General features: G+C 32.9%; 1 protein-coding gene across 2 annotated transcripts in view; it reads right to left on the reverse strand.

Annotated features, from left to right (window-relative positions):
- The window catches only part of Negr1 (neuronal growth regulator 1), an 811,898-nt gene that overhangs the window by 273,351 nt on the left and 517,686 nt on the right, over positions 1 to 20,861 (reverse strand). The window contains exons 4-5 of one of the 2 annotated variants that reach the window (XM_046451001.2): positions 12,804 to 12,908; positions 9,114 to 9,245 (exon numbers count right to left, since the gene is read on the reverse strand). In XM_046451001.2, the coding sequence (XP_046306957.1) occupies positions 9,114 to 9,245; positions 12,804 to 12,908 (237 nt within the window). The remainder of the gene's footprint in view (positions 1 to 9,113; positions 9,246 to 12,803; positions 12,909 to 20,861) is intronic. The other variant, XM_046451002.2, reaches the window with a different exon arrangement.

Below are 20,861 nucleotides of genomic sequence, written 5' to 3' on the forward strand. Positions count from 1 at the left end.
GATATACCTCCCTCTGTCCTATCTTGTAAATGTTGCTGATTGTCCTAAATGCAGAAAACATTTTCAACATCTGTTCCAGACCACAGAGTTCTTCTTTATTTAGACTAGGTTAAAGTATGACTTATTGCAGAAAAACTAGTATGCATTAAGATAATATGCCTCATTATGTTACTTTTTTCTATAATCCCTAAACTTAAAATGTGGATTATCATCTAGTAAATTTTTTAAGATAAATTATACCCATTTATTTACAGATGAATATAACATAGTCTGAATTATTCAGCAAATTCTGTGAGTGGTTATTCTGGAATCTGCATATTAAATTCATTGCTATTTCTTATTATATAAATGTCTTTGATAATGTAGTTTAGTATTGCTATACAAGTGGGTCCCTTTTGTTCCCATTTTTTTCTTCTAATTTTTTTCTATATACTATCTTTATTTACGCTATGTCTGCCATACTCTTCCCCTAATCATTCCATTCTACTTCTTCTAACACATACACAAGCCTCATAAACATGTGCACTATCAGGCATAAGAATATTTGGCAGTTTCTGTGAAGCTTAATCATGATGATGTGGCAAAGACCCAAGATTAATTCAATGTTGCTCCATTCTGTGAATGGCTCTCAAGTGTTGTGTTAAAAAGAATTCAATTCCATAGATTACTTTGCTTGATGTATGTATTCACTGAGAAAGCATGCTGATAAAGCTGGATTTAGATAAATACAAGTTTATAAACTCTATGTTTATATGGACTAATGCAAAGTTTGCAACTTTAAAATAATTTTGAAGAATATATTAAGAAGAACTCTCTTTGTGATTTTTGAGTTTGACCCTTTGCCAGTTTGGCAAAACATAAGAACTTTAATCTAGATAAATACACCATCACAAATGTGTGTATATTTGCAGTGTATGTATGTAGGCATACATACGTGTAGTTTTCTATTGTTATTTCCTTCCTAACTTTAACACTGTTTTTCAGTTTGGCATGGAGTCCTTTTAAACCCAGAGCATTTTTACCCTGTTACAAGTTGTTTCCTTTTTGCTAGCAGATCATCAAACCTTATTATATCTACTACTTTATACACAACTTTTTCTGAAGTGGTGAATGTCAACCTAGAAAGAACTCTAAAGAAAATACAGATTTTTCTAGCAAAAAGTTTTGTTTATGTTTTTAAGCAATGAAATTATTTCAGCTTTCACTTTTAGAAAAGCTAAGAACAATGAAATATGCAAATATCATTGATGCAGACACATTTTTGATTTTCCATGAACAAAAGGGAAAAGATCACTCATAGATTATTAATAGTAAACTCCTCTCAAAATTTAGATAAAAGGTTGGGAGAACACATTTAAGTTAAACTTGGTCTCAGACTCATTAAGTAAAAAGAATCTCAGCACACTAGTTATTAATCCTAGTGTATGTCTCACATTTAAAACAGAGAATCAATTACATCTCCCTTAATAAAAGAAATCATGGATTCCTTAATCATATATTTAATAACAGTTTTATTTCAACTGAAGGATCACATAAACCATAGAATTAATTTGACCTTTTCATATCACATGGTTCCAAGGAAAAAAGAAATAAGTCTTACTTTTTTATGTTGTTCTGAAAAAAATGTTTTCTTTAAAAACATGTTTATGGAGTGATTATCCATGTTTGTAATATTCCCTGTTCAATACCTTCAGGGATTTCCCTCAGATTTCTTAGCTCCTTATTTCTCTTTCAGTTCGAATTATTCTCAGTATTATCATTTTAATTCCCTCCCTTACTTTTGTCATGGCAAAACAAATCTTCCAAGTATTCTCCACAGTTGTTGAAATGAAAATATTTAAACACATTTACTTAATATTCAGAGTTTACTCTGAACAGTTCTATCTCAAAGGTATTATTGTTTGATTGTGAAGCACTGGGTCTAAGTATCCCTATGTGAATTCATTAACTTCTACCCAATCTGGTCTTGCTTTCCCTGTGGTGCCCATGTTCTTTTCTTTCTGTTTCCTTTTTTGGTTCACTCCAATCCACCGCAGCCTGACTAAGCAACAATTCCCTGTCCCCTGACTCCTATGAGGCTAAGCAAATGCTGCTGCTGCTGCTTCTATCTATAACACCCTTCTTTCCTGTCAAATTCAATTTCATCTTTTAAATTCCATCAGGGTTAAGACCTCTCAGATGCTTTCAGTGATACCTCAAGGCTGTGTTTAGTGCATTTTTGAGCCTTGCATAGTACTTTATGATTGGCTTATCAAATCACTTGTCACACTGTATTGTAACAATATAATTTTTTGTGTTTCTCCTGTTCTAGAGAGTGAACTAGGAACTGACATCTTGACTGTCTCATGCTAAGCAATAAGTAACTAAATGAATGAATGTGAAGATATATTGAAGTGCTTCATTATTACTCTAGTGATGGAATATAAACTGTACTTCATTTGAAGTACACAGGAAACTGAATGTAATTTTTATGCTCTGAATTGTTATGGCTAAGTAAGTGTTAATTAGCTTAAAAGAACAGCATCGAATTTGGACTAAATTATAATAAAATGTAAAGTAGGAGTTAAACACAAAGTTATATGGGGCATAAAATGGAGCCATAAATAAAAACTAAGGTGAGGACTATGATTTCCAACAATCATTGTCTTCTGGTCCCACAATAGCATTTTTTTTGCCCTACTCAAATACTGAATGCAAGGATTTTCTCTTTATTTACAATGATGGCTTCTTATCATCTCTAGATTTTTCTAGTCTTAAGTTTGACATGTCTGCCTAAATTGTCCAAGGTTTTAGAGAAAATTTTATGAATAGCCTGAGAAAACTGGTCATTTTCCTAAAAGCCTTCTCCTCTCTCTTCCTCTCCCCTGTGGTTCCTCATTTCAGGCTTTGATACAGTTGTTCTAAGTTATACTATTTGGGACATTCTATTCCACATGTTTGGGGCTAGTTATATTGGTAGATATGGTGCACATTTGCATAAATGACTATGTAGTGGATGCAAAATAATGCACAAATATGTGCTAGTGATATATTGAATAAAAAATTCGTTTATAGCACACTTCAAAATGGATTTACTATTTATTTGACCATGGGAAGAATTATTTCTCCTTTACTGCAAAGTATATGCAAAATCATTTCTGATACTAAGTAAAATGGTCAGTCTATGAATCTATCATGAGTAAAGATTGAAATAATACCCAAAGCTCTTTTCACTTTAATCTGGTTGACTCTATATTTTTCAGTTAATTTAATAAACTCTTTTATTCATGTTTCTGTTTTGTTCTTAAAAATCAGGGAAGTTATTAAACATTTTAATCTCTCTGTATCTCAATTATTTCATCTGTAAAAACTGGAATTAATGCTGCTTCTCTCTGAATGAAAGCACTATACAAATATCTTTATATTATACTCAAATTTATATTTATAAGTTATCTTTATGGATCCACCTGAAAGTTTTGATAGGAAAAAAAATGGTATCAGAAGGATATTAGTCAACATATCATGTTCTCATTTTCCTGGGAGAAAAAATTTATGAAGCAAACCTAATAATTCCTCGCTCCTTTGCCTAATAGAATTATTCACCTGGGAGAATCTAATCTTTTTAATAATCCATTCATTCAATAACTAATTTTTGATGTATTCCTGTGGACTAGGTACTGCTGTAAGTGACAGGAACCATATCAATTTTCAAAGAAGGGGAAACCACTTCCCATATAGAGCTTACATTTTAGAGTAAACTGATCTTACATTTATATATTTGTAAATGTTTATATATATATATATATATATATATATATATATATATATATATATATATATATATCATATAATTGCCTCAAATTTGCAAGAGTAGAAATTATAAATCAGGTAAAGTAAATCTTGTCCAGCTTCTCAAAGCCCCATTAATTATGGAATGGTAAATTGTTTGTTAATAATTATAGCCAGTGGTCTGGGGTTGTGGCTCAGGTAGAGCACTTGCCTAGCACATGCGAGGTCCTGGGTTCAATCCTCAGCACCACATAAAAATAAATAAATAAAGGTACTGTGTCCAACCACAACTAAAAACTAAATATTTTTTTAAAAATAATTATAGCCAAGAAAATCATATCTGACTACAAGGACCACATTTCTGAAAAACAGCATTTCCTCACAAGAATACATAAGAGAGTAGAGAAAAAAGGCTCTGTCACAAGACCACAGACAGAACAGAAAGAATTGAATCTTCCAGGCTTTGCTGATTTCTAAGACCTGGGATTCTGCTTTTCTGCATGGATCTACAATTGTATGATGATTTGACCTACAATGAGTTAGATTTGCTGGTTTCCTAGACTCTGATCTCTCCTTTCGTTACTAGACCTTCGGTCTTCAGGGGTTCCTGTTTTCCCTCATTCAGTTAAGTCCATGGGTTTTTTGAGACTTATTCATTCTTCTATTTTGTAATTGACAATAAAAATTGTGGGCACAAAGTTATGGCTAGAGAAACAACACAAGTTCAAATAAGGTGGGGAATATGTCCAAAACTAAATTCGCTGGCTTCTTAACTGCTCCAAATTTCTGTCGATCTGTCTATCTCTCTGTGTCTCCTGTGTGTGTGTGTATGTGTGTGTGTGTGGCACATGTGTTTTAGCCTCCCAAGATCTAGTAATGATAACCTATGTGACTTTTTTATTATTTTAGTTTGTTTTCAATTTAATAAGAAACACATACACATAAATAAAGTAAATATAGTTATATACAAGGAGAATAATTACCTACAGTCACCTTATTCAGAAATAATCCCACACCCTAAATTTAGTGGTTCACAACTTTTCTTCTCTAATAGTAAGTCTTTGTTTGAATAACTCAAAAGGAACTGATTTATTCAATCAGCAAACCAGCCCAATTTCTGTAAGTCAATTATATTAATCATCTCATGAATCTATTTGGCTAAATTGAATGGAAATCTGTATTAAAGTTGTATACACACAATTTTTTTTCAAATAGGCTCTTATTTATTATACACGTGTTTTTTTTATATATACTGTACATGGCATATGTATTAGACAAACTATAAAACAGTAAACATTTGAAACTTACAGGGGGCCTAAATCTCTTTCTCAAATTGACTTAATACATGACTGAATATACTAGAGCTTATGAAAATTTATTAAATTTAATCTTGAACTCTATTTTGGAAAAAAGAATAGAGTTTCTCTTCAAATTATAACTCACAAAGCTATTTCAGTTCCATATGTACAATCAATATTGATTAAGAGCAATAAAATGAAGACCTGCCTTGATCCTGGCATGACACCATCCTCAGGGAGTCTGCAGGTTATCAGGTGATGTGCGGTTTCATGCTAGCAACAGAGAATGCTGACCTCAATTCTGAACTTTGGTGGACTAAAGTTTGGTTTTGGCTAATTTCCTTTGGGAAATCAACTTGGTAAAATACATAAGTATCTCTCAATCTTTGCCTTTTCAAGGGACAGTTTTCACAAATTAAAACTCTGTGAACTTTATCACAAACAGGAATACTAGTGCACTGTTCATACACACACTTATGCACCTTAGCTATCACTTGTATATGTGTGACATCAGTATTATAGAACACAAGTAATATTAAACACAAGACAAATAAGCACAATCATTATGAAACACTACTTCATGGAACATTCATAAAAAGCTTTCAGAGTATGATTCAAGGAGAGGCAAAAGACAAAACTATTTAAAATTACTTAAAATTTATGTTGGATCCATTATTTAATGAGAGAGAAATTAATGTCATATCTGCAGCAACATTCCATTTATGACTCTACTTTACCTACCTGAAATGAAATATTTAAAAAGGTAGTCCATGTAATGACTTAGAAAGTACTTCCCTAACAAATCAGCAGAATAAAGGGGACCAGGGGGAGGGAGAGAGGAGGGAAAGGGGAAATACTGGGAAATGATATTGCCCAAATTATATTGTCATATTATATGCATGTATGAATATGTAACAATGAATCTCAGCATTATGTGCAACTATAATGCACCAATAAAAAATATGGGGAAAGAAGTACTTCCCTTCCATTTTCTCCCACTTTTACCTTTATCTTCCTGTTATCCTCCTATGATAGAGTGATTCACAGAATCTTCTACACTTATTCTAAGTTCTCTGGCATCATAAAAAAAAAGAATTCAAGTACTTTCTTCAGGTGAAGGAATTTTGCTCCAAACTCTCCTGCTCCATCTTGTGCAGGAAGATAGTTCTTCAAGGGACTCTGATACTTCTGAGAATTTCTCATGCAGAGACACTGAGAGATTTGTTTTTGATTCTTTTTTACAATCTTAGATGGTAGAAGTAGTTCTCCCTTTGAATCATAGGACAGGTTTGGTTATGGTCCACTATAATAAATGTAATGTCTCCCTCTGTGGCGAAGGGCAGGTTTTCTCATTGCCGTTATAAAGAAACTGAGTGTCCCAGCTTCAGCTGTGGCATAGCTACTATGTAAGATATGTATAGGAGTCAGCTAGTCCTCATCATAACACCCTATAGTCATTGGAGCTTGAGAAACTAATGCTAGAAAATGACAATACTCTGGTTATGACTATTGCTCAGAGCACTAACCTGACCTTTGTGTCTGTCTTCTGCCAGCATCCATGAAACTAGCAGAACTCTTGTAGTTCTTGATATCTTATTCTTCCAGTTTCTGTCTTTTTGGTTTATGGGATGGATTCTCTTCTCTATCCATACCCTTTATAGAACAACTTAATTGGGTTGATGTGTCTTTCTTTCTGTTTAGTTTCTCTCCATGTTTCTACTGCCTTAACTTAATCTTCCAAAGTCTAAAGTCCTCAGCCATTTGGGAAAACTGTAAATCAGATTAAATTTTAAATAACAATAAACTAAAGTTAGAGAAAAAAAAGAACATATGAAAGAAAGGAAAATGGAGATTATGTATGGAGTATGGGCCCATGCAAATCCACATAGCAGGTGGGTTTTCAATGCTATCCCTACCAAAGGCATATTTTTTAGATCTGAGACTTTAGGCAAGCTGGGTTGCTGGGCTGTGTGCCTGGCTTATTTGTCAAGTTTAACTCTACTTTTCCATTTCTTAGTAGTCACTGCTAAAAAGAATTACTCCTTAATTATTATCATTTTTCTCTTTTTCCAACCCTTCAATAATAAAATCACTTCACATATATTCAGGTAAGTATGTCATTAATAAAATGGTTGGTAGTTTTTTCTTATTTGTTACCTCTTATTTCAGAGAGTTCCAGAGGTATGAGAACTAGCCCTCTGTAACAAGAGTCCTGAGAATCAATGGGAACTTGTCAAAATGCAGAAATCTAGGCCATATACTCCAAGGATTCTGATTCAACAGGGTTTATGTTCACATTCATAATAAGCTTCTCTGGTGATTCTACCATGGTTTGTTTGTGGAGCACTCTGAAAAATCTTGCTCCAAAAACTGCTTCCTGATATGGTATCATGCACATTTTCTTGGTTTAATAGAGACAGTTCAACCCCTAGTGTATACATTAGTCACTTAAAAATGCTAGTTGATGACAGTGATTTGATCTGGCAGACAACTCAACTGCTAGGCATGTTCTGAAAGTTATTTTTTGGCTCATGAGACTGAAAAATGTATATTAATATGAAATAGCTAGTGATTAGTGTTAGCATTCCTGGATATATTTGGAACAATTCCTCTGATCTGTGGCATTACACAATGTGCAATTATTACCAAGGGTCATATGTAGAAAGATGTGTAAATGGAATTTAAAAAGTAAGATGCAGGTTGTATATACTTCTGGTAAAGCATTCTTATCCTAAAGGTGTTTTATATGAAAAAAGTTAAAGGATGTGAACGTTTTTTAAAGAAAGACTAAGGGGCATTAAATTCAACTTTAGTCATTACTATTGAGACAATAATATTTGCAATAGGATGTTATTAGAAAATTGTCTTATTTCAGTGTTTTGGAGGCATTTAGACAAAGGGTGTGATTTAATAACATTGATGGTTCTGCAAGTATCTGACTTATATTCTAACTTTCTAATAATGATGTTCATGGTGTTATTGCTTACATATTAGGTGTCTGCCTAAAGCTCATGTGTGACATAATGCAAGAAATTCAGAGGAAAATAATTGAGTTGTGAGTCTTAACTCAATCAGTGAGTTAATCCCTAAATAATCCCTGATAGGGATTAACTGAGTGGTAACTGTAGGTGGGTAGTGTGTGGCTGGAGGAGCTGGGAATTGGGGGCATGGCACTGGGATATAGAGTTTGTATCTGGTGAGTATAGTCTCTCTCTCTCTACTTTCTGATCATTATCTAAGCTGTCTCCCTCTTCCATACTCTTTTGCCATGTTGTTTTGCCTCATCAGGAGCCTTGAGGAACGAAGCCAGCTATCTATGGACAGACACCTCTGAATATGAGCCCCCAAATAAACTGTTCCCCCTCTACAAGTTTTCTGGTAAGGGCTTTAGTCACAGCAGCAAAAAAACTGACTAAAACAATGGAAAACATCTTTCTTATTTTTTTTCAAAAATTTCCAAGTTAATACAATTAAACTGTCCAAGTAGTATGAGCATCACGGCACAGGTCTTCTCTATAAGTGGAGACTATCATACTTTGGCTTCATCAAGTCTGAATAGAGCTACACACTTAAACTTCTTCTTGTGTCTGCCAGAAGAAACCCATGAGGGAGGAAAGAGAAGGTGCTGTTAGGATGCTGGGGACTAGGATGATATTAGAAACATTTCAATTTGCTCATAAGATCGAATGCTGGACGTACATCCATAAGAATGGGTCCTGACTAGAATGAGATATAGCCCATGCTTGTATAATTATAGCAAAATTGGTTCTACTATCATGTATAACTAAAAAGAACCAAAAAAAAAAAACAATAAAAAACAATTATTTTTTGGAAAAGATATAATTCTGGGGGACTGGCTGGGACAGCTGATGTTACACAGAACAATCTGATCAATATTCCAACAGGTATACTTTTTCACTGTCAGCAGGTGATAGTTACCAATAGACCACCTTTTAAAAAAATAGCAGCAGCAATTTCAGACAATATTTTTCCACAGTATTTAATATTTTATCAGAAGTTATCTTGATAAATGGTGATGAGACTTACAGTTTACGACAACTTTTACTTTTTTCACATCTGAGAACGACACATCATTTTCTGCACTGCATTCATATTCCCCAGCCTGGTCCCTTGTAATTCCATAAATGTCCAAATATTGTCCATTTTCAAATGATTTTGCTACAAAAAAAAAAACAAAACAGCATGTTTAATTGTAGTAGCCTGAGGCTTCATTCAAATAAAACATAAACGCATGACTTCTTACTAGATATTGCTGACAAAACAATTCCAAATGAAACTAGGGAATTATTAAACTATTTGTTCTCTTGTGTTCAGAGGAAAACTCAGAGGAAAAAAAAAGCAGAAGCAGAACAAGGGATACCAAAACAACTGTTTTCCAGAACAGGATATACATGTGTTCTTTTTAATTGATTGTGGTCTCCTAACCTCCTCACACATCAAATAGAGCTCTGCACATTTCTATAATTGAGTTCAACAACCTCCTAGCAGTGTAGATGAAATTCACTAATATGACTTGGTACATATTGACTTTTATATAGTGTAAGCTAGCAACTTGACACCTAACCTAACTAAATGTTACTTTTCTTTTGGGAAAATCTCCTACCATACACAAGGTTTCAAGCCAGATAGCTTGATAAGAGTATAAAGATCCATAAAATCATTGCTGCATTTCTGTTTCCAAAATTACTAATGTTGCCAAGAAGTTTAGGCTGTAAACACTATCTACAAATCACTCAAGAAAGTTCAGGAAAAAAATCTTTATGACATCAAAATCAAGAGTTACATGGTTATAAATACAAATATAGTCTTATTTTTTTGATAATCTGAACATTCTACTTGGCTAAAAGCAGTATAGTAGTGAATTAAAAACATAAAGATATAACCACAGATAAAGAACATTCTCAAGTGAATGATATTTGAAATGAAAACATGTTTCTTTGATAACAGAATTTTAATTGAGTTGCAAGCAGAGAATGATTGGGCAGTAAGGACCCTCATTATGAGAAGTGTGACAAAGGAAGCTTTACTGTGTGAATTTTGAGAGCAAGAACCCTTTCTGTCTTTGCACAGGTCTCTGAACATCACATATCAGTGAATATCACAGGGAACAACAAATGAAGCAAGTTTTCCATTAAATGTTCAGTTTCCAAAAGTCAAAGTAATTTTTGTCTTCATCTTACTGGAATTACCAGAACTATTGTAATGACATATAAGTTAGAAAACTAATAAGAAGATTTAATTTTAATGAATGAAACAAAATGAAATTTAGTTATGGCCTTCCAGATTTAAAACCCACATCAATTAGTTAATTTTCCCCTGTGGGTTTGCTTGTCTGGGTCCATGTTAGCTACGGCACAGGCTTTCATCCAGGTAACTATGACATTGCTAATTGAAACCTCAAGTGTTTAAATATATGGAATTATTTTTCCATTTATCTAGCTGATGCCAAATTATAGATAGGGGATAGTTAAATTTCTGAGGAGATAGTTGATAAACTATTACTGGTATCCATATGTAAGCTCACAAAAATAAGTTATTATTACAGTTCAAATTCTTAAAATCTGATTGTTTCATCATTCTTATAGCTTATCCCAGTTCCCTTATCCAACTTCAGCACTGATATAACATTTACTTTCTATTGTCCCCTCTTCTCTTCTTATTTTCACTCATATAATTAAGATATGACAAGTTTAAGAGTGTCTTCTAGTACTATTGAAATATAGGGGACTCATTCTTATTTACCAGTAAGAATTTTGAAATTATAATTAAATTATGAGTAAGAATAATATAAATATACATTAAAGTATAGAGAGCACTAATAAGTGTAGCTGAATTAATTAAAGACAATCACAAGCAAAAAGGTATACTATTGTGAGACTCTGTAAAAATGAATTTATTAGGATCTGAATTATTTTAAATATTAAAATGCTACTTGAATATTCCTATTTTTATGTACTGACACAATTAAAAATGGTACCATAAAAATGCATGCCTTTTATAATATGCATATATGATAAACTATTTGAGTAATCACTATTTTGTAATCCTTAAAAAAATAAGGATATATGGTAGATATGAGTGTATGTATCATCATTTTGCTGTTTAAACATGGAAAAATATGAACAATAGCCTTTTTAAGTATTTTTATGGTTTGGATTTGCGGTGTCCTGCAAAATCTCACATATGAGACAATGCAAAAAGATTCAGAGGAGAAATGATTGGGTTGTGACAGTCTTAACCCAATCAATGATTAATCCCCTCGTAGGGATTAACTTAGTGGTAACTGAAGTGGTAGGGTGTGGCTGGAGGAGGTGGGAATTGGGGGAGTAGCTTTAGGGTATATATTTGTATCTGGCAAGTAGAGACGTCTCTCTGATTTCTGATCATCCTGTGTGCTGCTTCCTCGTGCCACACACTTCTGTCATGATGTTTTGCTTCACCTTGAACCCTGACAAATGGAGCCTCCTGTCTATAGATGGACATATTTGAAACTGTGAGCCCCCAATTAAACTTTTCCTCCTCTATAACTGTTCTGATCATATTTTTTAGTCACAGCTGTAAAAAAGCTGACTAAAACAAGTATTAAAGGATAGGAATAAACACAATAGATTTTTAAGTCTACTCAAAATGAATATATAAAATTAAAGGTAACAAATTATAGTTTCAGAATTAAAGAAGCAAAAATATCTTTTTTTCTATCCTAAAGGACAAAATGGCAGACATGGGAAGATAGAGAACAACTACAAAACAGTGGTATTACACAATCTCACCAATGCCAGGAGCATCACATCCGGTAACTCCAGAAGAGCACCATTCACATCTACTGACTATTTATCTCTGGATTGATGGCACAATCCACCTAATCATATTTCTGAATTCTTCTCCAATCCCACTATAGAACAAGGTCTGTATTACATCTAGAATTGCCAGCAAATATATTTATGCATTGCATAACCCATAACCCAATAGCTGTAGAGCAAGTGAATGGATATTACAAACAGTATCAATAATATGACATTGATATAAAGACTTTTAGACACAAAGTATAAAGGCATGGTCAACTTCTCTTTTTTATTTTCTCCCACTAGATTTCTGGTACTTTAAGCCATCTGTTGTTTCCATTAACTGTGTAGCAGCTCTCCCAAAAGATAGGCACTAAGCATTCTATTGTTTTTACACAAATAACTATTTCCATCCTAAACTAAACCTGCCTCTGTTATCACTCTGATCTTATCAGAAGTGAATTCCAGATTTGAAACTTAGAATTGCTTTGCCAAGGATATAAACCCTGGAGTTCACTATTTGTCTACAATGTGCTTGGCTGCCTCTTTGTATTTTATTGTCCTGTTTTCTTTTGTGCTAATTCTTTAACTTACTGCTACGTGCAAGAAAACCACTCTTGTCTTTAGACACTTGGTTAGTTTATACCTCTTTTCCCCTCTCTCCAGTGAGAGGATTTGGGCATAGTGCATCAAAATTACAATGTAGAACACTTCAGTTCTCACATGAAATACTACTCAATTTATCCCCCAAAATGGAAGAGAAAGTCCAAGCTGAAAGGATGTAGAAAACCAAATACATAAGAACCATCCATCACCCAAACCAAGACTCCAGTGATTATGAGGGATGGACATTATCCTAGCACATCTATTATAAATCTAGACATTATAAGGTGTTTTAATCACCCAGTTATAAATGTGGATGAGATGTACACACATTGTGAGATGGAAGTCCTCTTCTGGTCATAGATTTTGACATTGTCCAACAGTGTAGTGACATCTTCTTTTCTTTGTTTCTGTGTCCTTAGCTCAAGTGTAATGCCTGAAACACAATATGTTTTATACTTATTGCATAAATATGTTGATAAATGAATTAATGAAGTTCTGTACAGTAAATACTAACAATTAAAGAAGTTGCCACTTCTTTTCAGAGTTATGGGAAAAAATTAAAGAATTGTCATCCTTGATGACATCTTAAAGTCACAGGTGTTGACAGGCATGAGAACAACATCTATAAAGTTATCATAGAGCTTTCTTAAGATCATAAAGACTAACAAAACATTAAATACAATTTTTAGGAAAAAAGATAAGTACTGCTTATAATCTAAACAGTTTTCCTTTGTGCATGTTCTCTTCCGGGCAGTGATAAGAGATTTCTCAAAAAATGGAGAACAAAAGAATTTCCACAAGCTTTCAATGATGCCAATTTTATGACCATCCTCAAAAGGAAGCAGAAAAATAGGATAAGCTATGCTTTATAACATCTATCTGATACAAACCTGATCAGAAAGAGTTCTATACTCGCCACTCTAGATTTGGATTTTCAGTTTGGTAAGACAACCGAACATTGTTACATAACATAAAAATTATTCACAATAGGCTGATATTTTCCTAGAGTATTATATATTTCAGAAAAATATTTGCAAGAAAAACCTCTCTTCCTTTAGTTTCTAGGATATAGTTTTCCTCTAATCTCTAAGGACATCTCTCTTTTCACTTTTACAAAACCCTTCAGATCTTCATGTCCCTCCATTATCTTCTGTTCCTTGAATCAATATCCCGATTCAAGGGATCTTGTTTATTCATTTGCATTTCATGGTTGTCTGCACTTTGACAAGCTCCAAAGTGATCTACTTAGCTATATCTGTATTTTGACTCTTAAGTACATATACGCAAGTTGACATCCCTGGTTGCATGTCTCATCACCATGTCAATACCAACCCAACCAAATCCGATTTACCTTTCCTGCTCAATCTGTAATTCCTCTTATGTTCTTAGTCCCAGTGAGAGCTTTGATCATGACCCAGTTGTGCAAGCCGGAAACATGAGCATTAACAGCAACAGTTCCTTTTATATCTGTCATCCATCAGTCTCCATGTCCTAGGACTTTTACCTCCTAAGGAATACTCAAACCTCTTCTAGGAACTCCAGTCTCAGTTACTAATCTCTAAATGCACATATGATAAATACCTGGCTGGATTCTGCTTTGCAGACTCATTTCAATTATTTTTCAGAACTTTGTTCATGAAGAGTTATTACACTTTTCAAGATTGACATGTAGAAAGATATTTTGTTGGGATCTCATAGACAGTTATTACTAGATGGTACTCTGCAACTGAACTTATAAAATATAGTTGGGAAGGTTAATGTACACTTATGAGTGTAATTTTTCCCAGAAGCTTGTTACTCACAAGCATATCTGGTATTATGAAAGTATCTCTTATGTGTATTGCAAATACTGTGTGGTTAGAGATGTGTGTTGTAGAGTTGGATTACCTGACTTAAATCCAAATTCTGCCATTTGTTAAGTATGTGACCTTACACAAATTACTTAATTTCTAGCCTACATGTCTGTACCATATGAATATAATAATAGAATCTGCCTTATATTATTGTCGTGAGGGGCAAGTTAATTACAATTGAAAAGCTTCTAACACTGTGTGACACACATGAAAAGAATGTAAATAATATGTTAGCTATTATTATAATGCACAGGTTTAGGCATGCCAGAACATCTGTAGATTAAGTTGAAGATTGATTACATATTGGAGTCACCCTCTCTTCCTGAATTCTCAAGGACAATGTAAACTTTCTGATTCACTCTCTTGTGTGTGTGTGTGCCCTCACACAGGAGCTTGTGTGTAATTTTACAGGTATACTTATGTAACCATCTCTACTAGTCATTGGTCCAAAAACAGCATTCAAAGATGCCTTTTGCTTTGGGTTTCTGGTGAGAATTTCAAAGTCCTTATGTCTGGCATTCTCCTTATTCAGTTCATCTCTCTGTGGCCTGAAACATCCTAACCTTTGATTACCTACTAAACTTTTTTTCACTCTTCAGGTATCTACTCAAATAGTACCTACTACTAAAACCTTTTTCCAATTTACTCACTGCCTAGTCTAGTAGATCCCATTACATCCTTGTAAAAAACAAAATAAAATGAAACAAAAAGTTTGTAGTAATTTTATATAGTACATGCATGTTTGCTATTAGTTATTTAATTATTAGCAACTTCAAAAATATGTTTTTCCTGTTATAAGTCAGTGAAATAAATGTCTACATCTTGGTCCATGTCTAACATGGGATCTCTATTTTTTTTACTATATGATTAAGCAAAACGAGTAGAAAGTCCGGATAATGTTGAATTCTATTAGAAAAGGTAGATTAACCTTTTTATTTAATAATGATTAACCATTCTGCCCTAAATAACAATAATAGTATTTGCCTTTTATTTAGTCATTATTATCATTATGTATATAGTATCATGATGAATGCTTTTTAGTAAAATAATTCCTCAGAAACCTTCAATAAACATATGAGGTAAATTCCATTACAGTTAACTTTTTGTATCTATGGATTCTGAATCCACAGATCCAACCAAACATGGATTGAAAATATTCTGAAAAACAATTGTGTCTGTACTGGACATGAACAGATATTTCTTTCTCAGTATTCCCTAACAGTACAGTACAGCAAATACTTCCATAGCATTTATATTTACATTGTTTCTAACAATCTAGAAATTAAAGTATGTGGAAAATGTGCATTGGTTACATGCAAATATTATGCCATTTTATGGCGGGGGTGGTGGTGGGCAGAATTGCTATCCATAGAGGGACCTGGACCTAATCATTCACAGTTGAATTAGAGTTATCTATAAATGGAATCATAATAAGGGTCAAAGTGGCTAAGTATCTTGCTAATGAACCCAGTGACAGGTATGAAACCCAGAACAAATTCTGAAACCTAAGTGTTTGGTCTATATGTAGTTGAAATTCTACATTAGTTTTTTTTTTTTCCAATGTATGCTAATAAAAGTGCTCACTATAAGACTAAATTAGGACACGTATATATAATTCTTGTTCTTAGAACTGTAAAGCATGAAATAGATGTTATTTTCTGGAAAGTGCTATTGGTACTTACCTTGGTTGTCTATGTCTGCCATAACAAATTACCATTACCACAAATTTATTGGATTTCAACCTTACAAATGTATTATTTTATAGTTCTTTAGGACAGAAGTCCAGGAAGAGTCTATGAAAACCAAAATAATAGGTCTTCCAATGATATCCACATTCTATTCACAAGAGCAATTGGGCTTATTTGGAAAAAGGGACTTTGTAGATGTGATTACGTTAACAACCTTGACATACAAAACTCATTTTAAAAGAATCTAATCTAATCTAGTCTAATATAATCTAATGATTCTTTAAGAAAAGAAGAAGAAGTCAGAAGAAAAGGTCAAAAGAGGGGGAAATGTAAAGGACTCTACCAAAAATTGTTAACTTGAAAGATTAAAGAAGTGGGGGATGAACCAAGAAAAGCTGTGACCTCTGGGACTATCCCTCAGCTGAAAGCAAGATATTGATTCTCCTTTTGAGCTTGAAAAAGGAACACCTCCTGTCAACACGACTTCTCTAGTGAGACCAGCACTGAACGTCTGATTTACAGAAGTGTAAAGTAATACTTCTGTGCTCTTTTAAGTCTCCAGGATTGTAGTAATTTGTTATAATAACGATATAAAACTAATACAGGGTCTCCCTGAATAAAATCAGTGTTAAGGAGGTACAGGATTTCTTTCTGAGTCTTCTTTATTTGCACATTCAGGGTTTGGGGAATTGTGTTTTTTGCTGTTATAGTACACTAGACCCTTACTTATTTGGTGACTGTCAGCTAAGGACCATTCCCAGCTTTAAAGACTGTCATCATTCCTTGCCTTGTGCTATCCATCTTTCAAACCAGCAAATGTTGGGTCACATCCTATTACTTTTAATCTTCTTTCTCTATTACATCCTTGTCTCTCTGAGCTTCTCTTTGGCTTTTCTCTTACACTTTTAAGAATTCATGATTCAGTTGAGCTCACCGTCCTACTCCAAAATAATTTTCTCACCTCTAGTCCTCAATGTTTATCTCAACTGAAAAGAATCTTTTACCACAAAAGGTAGCACAGTCACAAACTTTAGGGAGTGGGGCCTCGACATCTTCAGTGGCCAATATTCTGTCTAATACTGTTTTCATTACTCCTTGTAGTTTTACTTGCACATACAAATAGTAATTTGTATTTTAATTTTTAAGCACAATAGGAAAAAATACTTGTGGTGCAATTTATAAAGTTGCTGAGGTCATTAAATTGCTCTAATGTACTAATGAGTTTCAGAAAAAATGAATTCATTGAAGATGTACTTTATGAAGCAAAATATCTTTATGAGAATGTGCCACAAACATATCAGGTGATATAATTCTAGGAAGTCTTTTTAGAGCACAGAAAAAAAAATGAAATTGAAGGAATAATGAGAAAAAGATATATTAGGATATAGAAATTATGGAAGTCTACAATCATCTACTGGGATGATTATAACAGGTTTCAGAATAAAAGTAAATCATAAGTAAAAAGCTTAAGGTCTTGGCATTTTTTTTCATTTACATATTTGCCAGTCTATCACAAAACACTGAAGGAAAGATCTCAGCTCAGAATCAATTCTTTCCTTCCTGCCTTCCTGTTTGCCTTTGCTCTGTCCATCCATGTATTCATTCAATGGATATAAATCACATCAAGATCTCTGAGAAGTAAATAAGATTATTTCATTTCAAAGAGCCTCCACCATGTTTTTGTTTATTTGTTTTTTTTAAAGAATAAGCAGATAATTTCAGTAAAGTCTAATGAGTCCAATATTTAGGGTAAATATATAATGCTATATTGCCATAATTATGCTATCACAATCTAAAGGAAGATTCTGAAAGTTGAATTCTTGACTTTACTATAAATCTGAAAAATAGGGTTCAACAAGTAGAAAATGATCTGTAAGTGACATGGGTGCCTATAAGAAAAAGCCCAATGCTCTTTAAAGAAACAAAACAAAATCTACACATTCAATGATGAAACAACATAATTTCTTATATTCAATAAAAATTGCTAAACATTAAAAGAAGCAGGAATTTATGAACAATAACTAGGATAGAAATCAGGCCACTGAAAGATACATATAAATGATAGAAATAATGGAACTATCATACAAGGACTTAAATCTAGTTGATTATCATAACTGTATTCAAGTATTTAAGAGAAACATGAATATCATAAGCACAATGGATATCAGAAAACACCCAGTGAAAATTCTTAACATAAGTACATAAAAAACATGACAAGATATATTAATTTAAAAAATTAGGAGCAGTTTATACATGAAGAAAATATTGTTATTTAACTAAAAGATATAGCATTTGATTATATAACATTTCCAAAATGTAGCAAAGGAAAAAAAAACCACAAGAAACAAACAAACAAAAAACAACAAGCCACATAAACAGAGCCTAAGTGATGGGCTGAACAATATAAAATGGTCTCATGTATTGATATTGGGATCCCATAATTGGCACAGGAAACGTATTTTTGAATAAAAAATGGCTAAATATATTCTAAAACTTGATTTATACAATATAATGGCAAATCCAGGAAGTTAATGATCACAAAGCAAGATAAACAAAAGTACAAAAAACATACACAACACCATCATAAACAAATTATGAAAACCTAAGGGAAAGAGAAAATCTAAAGATCAGCCACAGGTTTAGTACATGTTTTCTACCAAAAGCAAAAATAGTAATTACTGCCAACTGCTTGTCTGAACCTATGCAAGCTAGACAGCAATGGAATGATAAGAATAAAAGAATAAAGGTCTAAAATCAGTATTGTAAACTTCAACTTAAAGAAGATAGAAAATTAAGAACAAATATAATACAAAAAAACAACAATATGAAAACAATAAAGAATGGGAATCAGTCAAATTTATAGTGGGTGGATGTTTTAATTAGCTTTTCATTATTATGATCAAAATACCTGACAAAAGCAACTTAGAGGAAGAAAAGTTTATTTTAGCTCATGGATTCAGAGGTCTCAATCCATGGACGGACAACTCCATTGCTCTGGATTCAGGCGAGGCAACACATCATGGAGGAAAAGAGCCCAGCATAGGAAAGCAGAAATGAAAATGCACTCTTCCAGGGCATGCTTCCAGTGACTCACCTCCTTCAGCTAAGGCTCACTTATCTACAGTTACCACCTACTTAGTATATTCAAATTAGGCTTGACTGACTAGGTTACAGCTCTGATAATCTAAACATTTTACCTCTTAATATTTCTGCACTAACATAAACTTTTGGGAGACACCTCAGATTCAAACCATAACAATAATGAATGGGGAAAAGTTTTTTTAAAAGTTAATCATTTAAAAGTTCACTAAAATCAATAAAAATCATCCAGACTGATAATGAATAAAAAGAGAGATGGCACAAAGTTACCAATATCAGAAATGAAAGAGGAAACATTACTATAGTTCCAGAAAGATGGAATGGAAACTAAATAAATACTGAGAAGAAACTACATGGCAATTAAATCAATAGTTTAAATGAGCAATAATTTTTTAAAAAGATGCAAATTTTCTAACTTAGAAAAATAAACAATTGATTCTTCACTATATTCAATTACAAGAAACTGAATTTGTAATTTTAAAAAAGTCACCCACACAGAAAACTTTAGAAGCTTGTGCTTTCAAGAAATAAATAATACCCAATCTACGTAAATTCCTTCTGAAAATGGATGAGTAAGGAAACTCTCCAATTTATTTTATGTAGCTCCCAATACGCTATATCAGAACTAAAGGGAGATGTGTGTGTGTGTGTGTGTGTGTGTATGTGTGCGCGCGTGCACGCGCTCACGCGCATGCATGTGTGTAAAATATCACTGATGAACACAGAATTTAAAAAGTTTAATAACTTTTTAGCAACAAATACAACAATGTATAAAAGTAATAACAGACCATGAAAAACTTCAATTTATCTCAGTATTGAAAAGGTGACTATGAAACTAAAAATATGAAACAATATAATTTACTAATATTAACAAAAACAAAAATATGAGTATTTTTACATTCAGAAAAATCATTGAACATTTTCATATTCAATCAAGAGTAAAAGTAAACTTGCAGAAAACTTGGATTTGAGAATTTCTTAAACTGACAAAGACTTCTATGAAAAAAATTCACATCTGACTTAATATTAAATGATAAAAGGCTAAATGCTTTGTCACTAAGCATCAAGGAAAGTTGTTCACTCTGAACAATCTCTACCTTATACATAGATCAGGTCAACATTTATCATTGACCAAAGAGTGGATCATAATTCTTTAAATATTCTTGAAGAAAATAGAGAAAAACATCTCTGTAATTTGGATTATGCAAGAATATTTTTATATATGACTCTAAATGCATTAACTATACAAGTAGATATTTATAAACTGGATTTCATAAAATTAAAGAAAATTCTTGCTTTGGGAAGAACACCATGAATTAAATCAAAAGTCAAGCCATGTTAGAGGAGAAAACTTGGATAAATCACATATCAAAGGACTTGTATTCAAAATATATTTAATAACCCTTAGAATTTATAAACATACAACCCAGTTAATAAATAAGCAAAATATTTAAACAGTTAATTTATTAAGAAGTAATAATTTATTACTCAGAGGGATTATGTTAAACAAATGATGCTGCACATGCTTAGTTCATTAGGAAAATGAAATGCAAAAACCAAATGCAATTCCATTGCACATGTATGAAAATTAAATGAGTCAGAGACTAACATTACTAGGAAGAATAACTGGAAATCTTCTTTCTGGTGGGAATGTGAAATGGACTACAAATTGGTGCAGCCAATATGGAAAGCAGTTTGGAGATTTCTTGGAAATCTGGGAATGGAACACCATTTGACCTAGCTATC

This window comes from Marmota monax, unplaced genomic scaffold (genome assembly GCF_021218885.2).
Source record: "Marmota monax isolate L192 unplaced genomic scaffold, Marmota_monax_Labrador192_F-V1.1 WCK01_AAM20220418_F8-fsc00023, whole genome shotgun sequence".
Lineage (NCBI taxonomy): Eukaryota > Metazoa > Chordata > Mammalia > Rodentia > Sciuridae > Marmota > Marmota monax.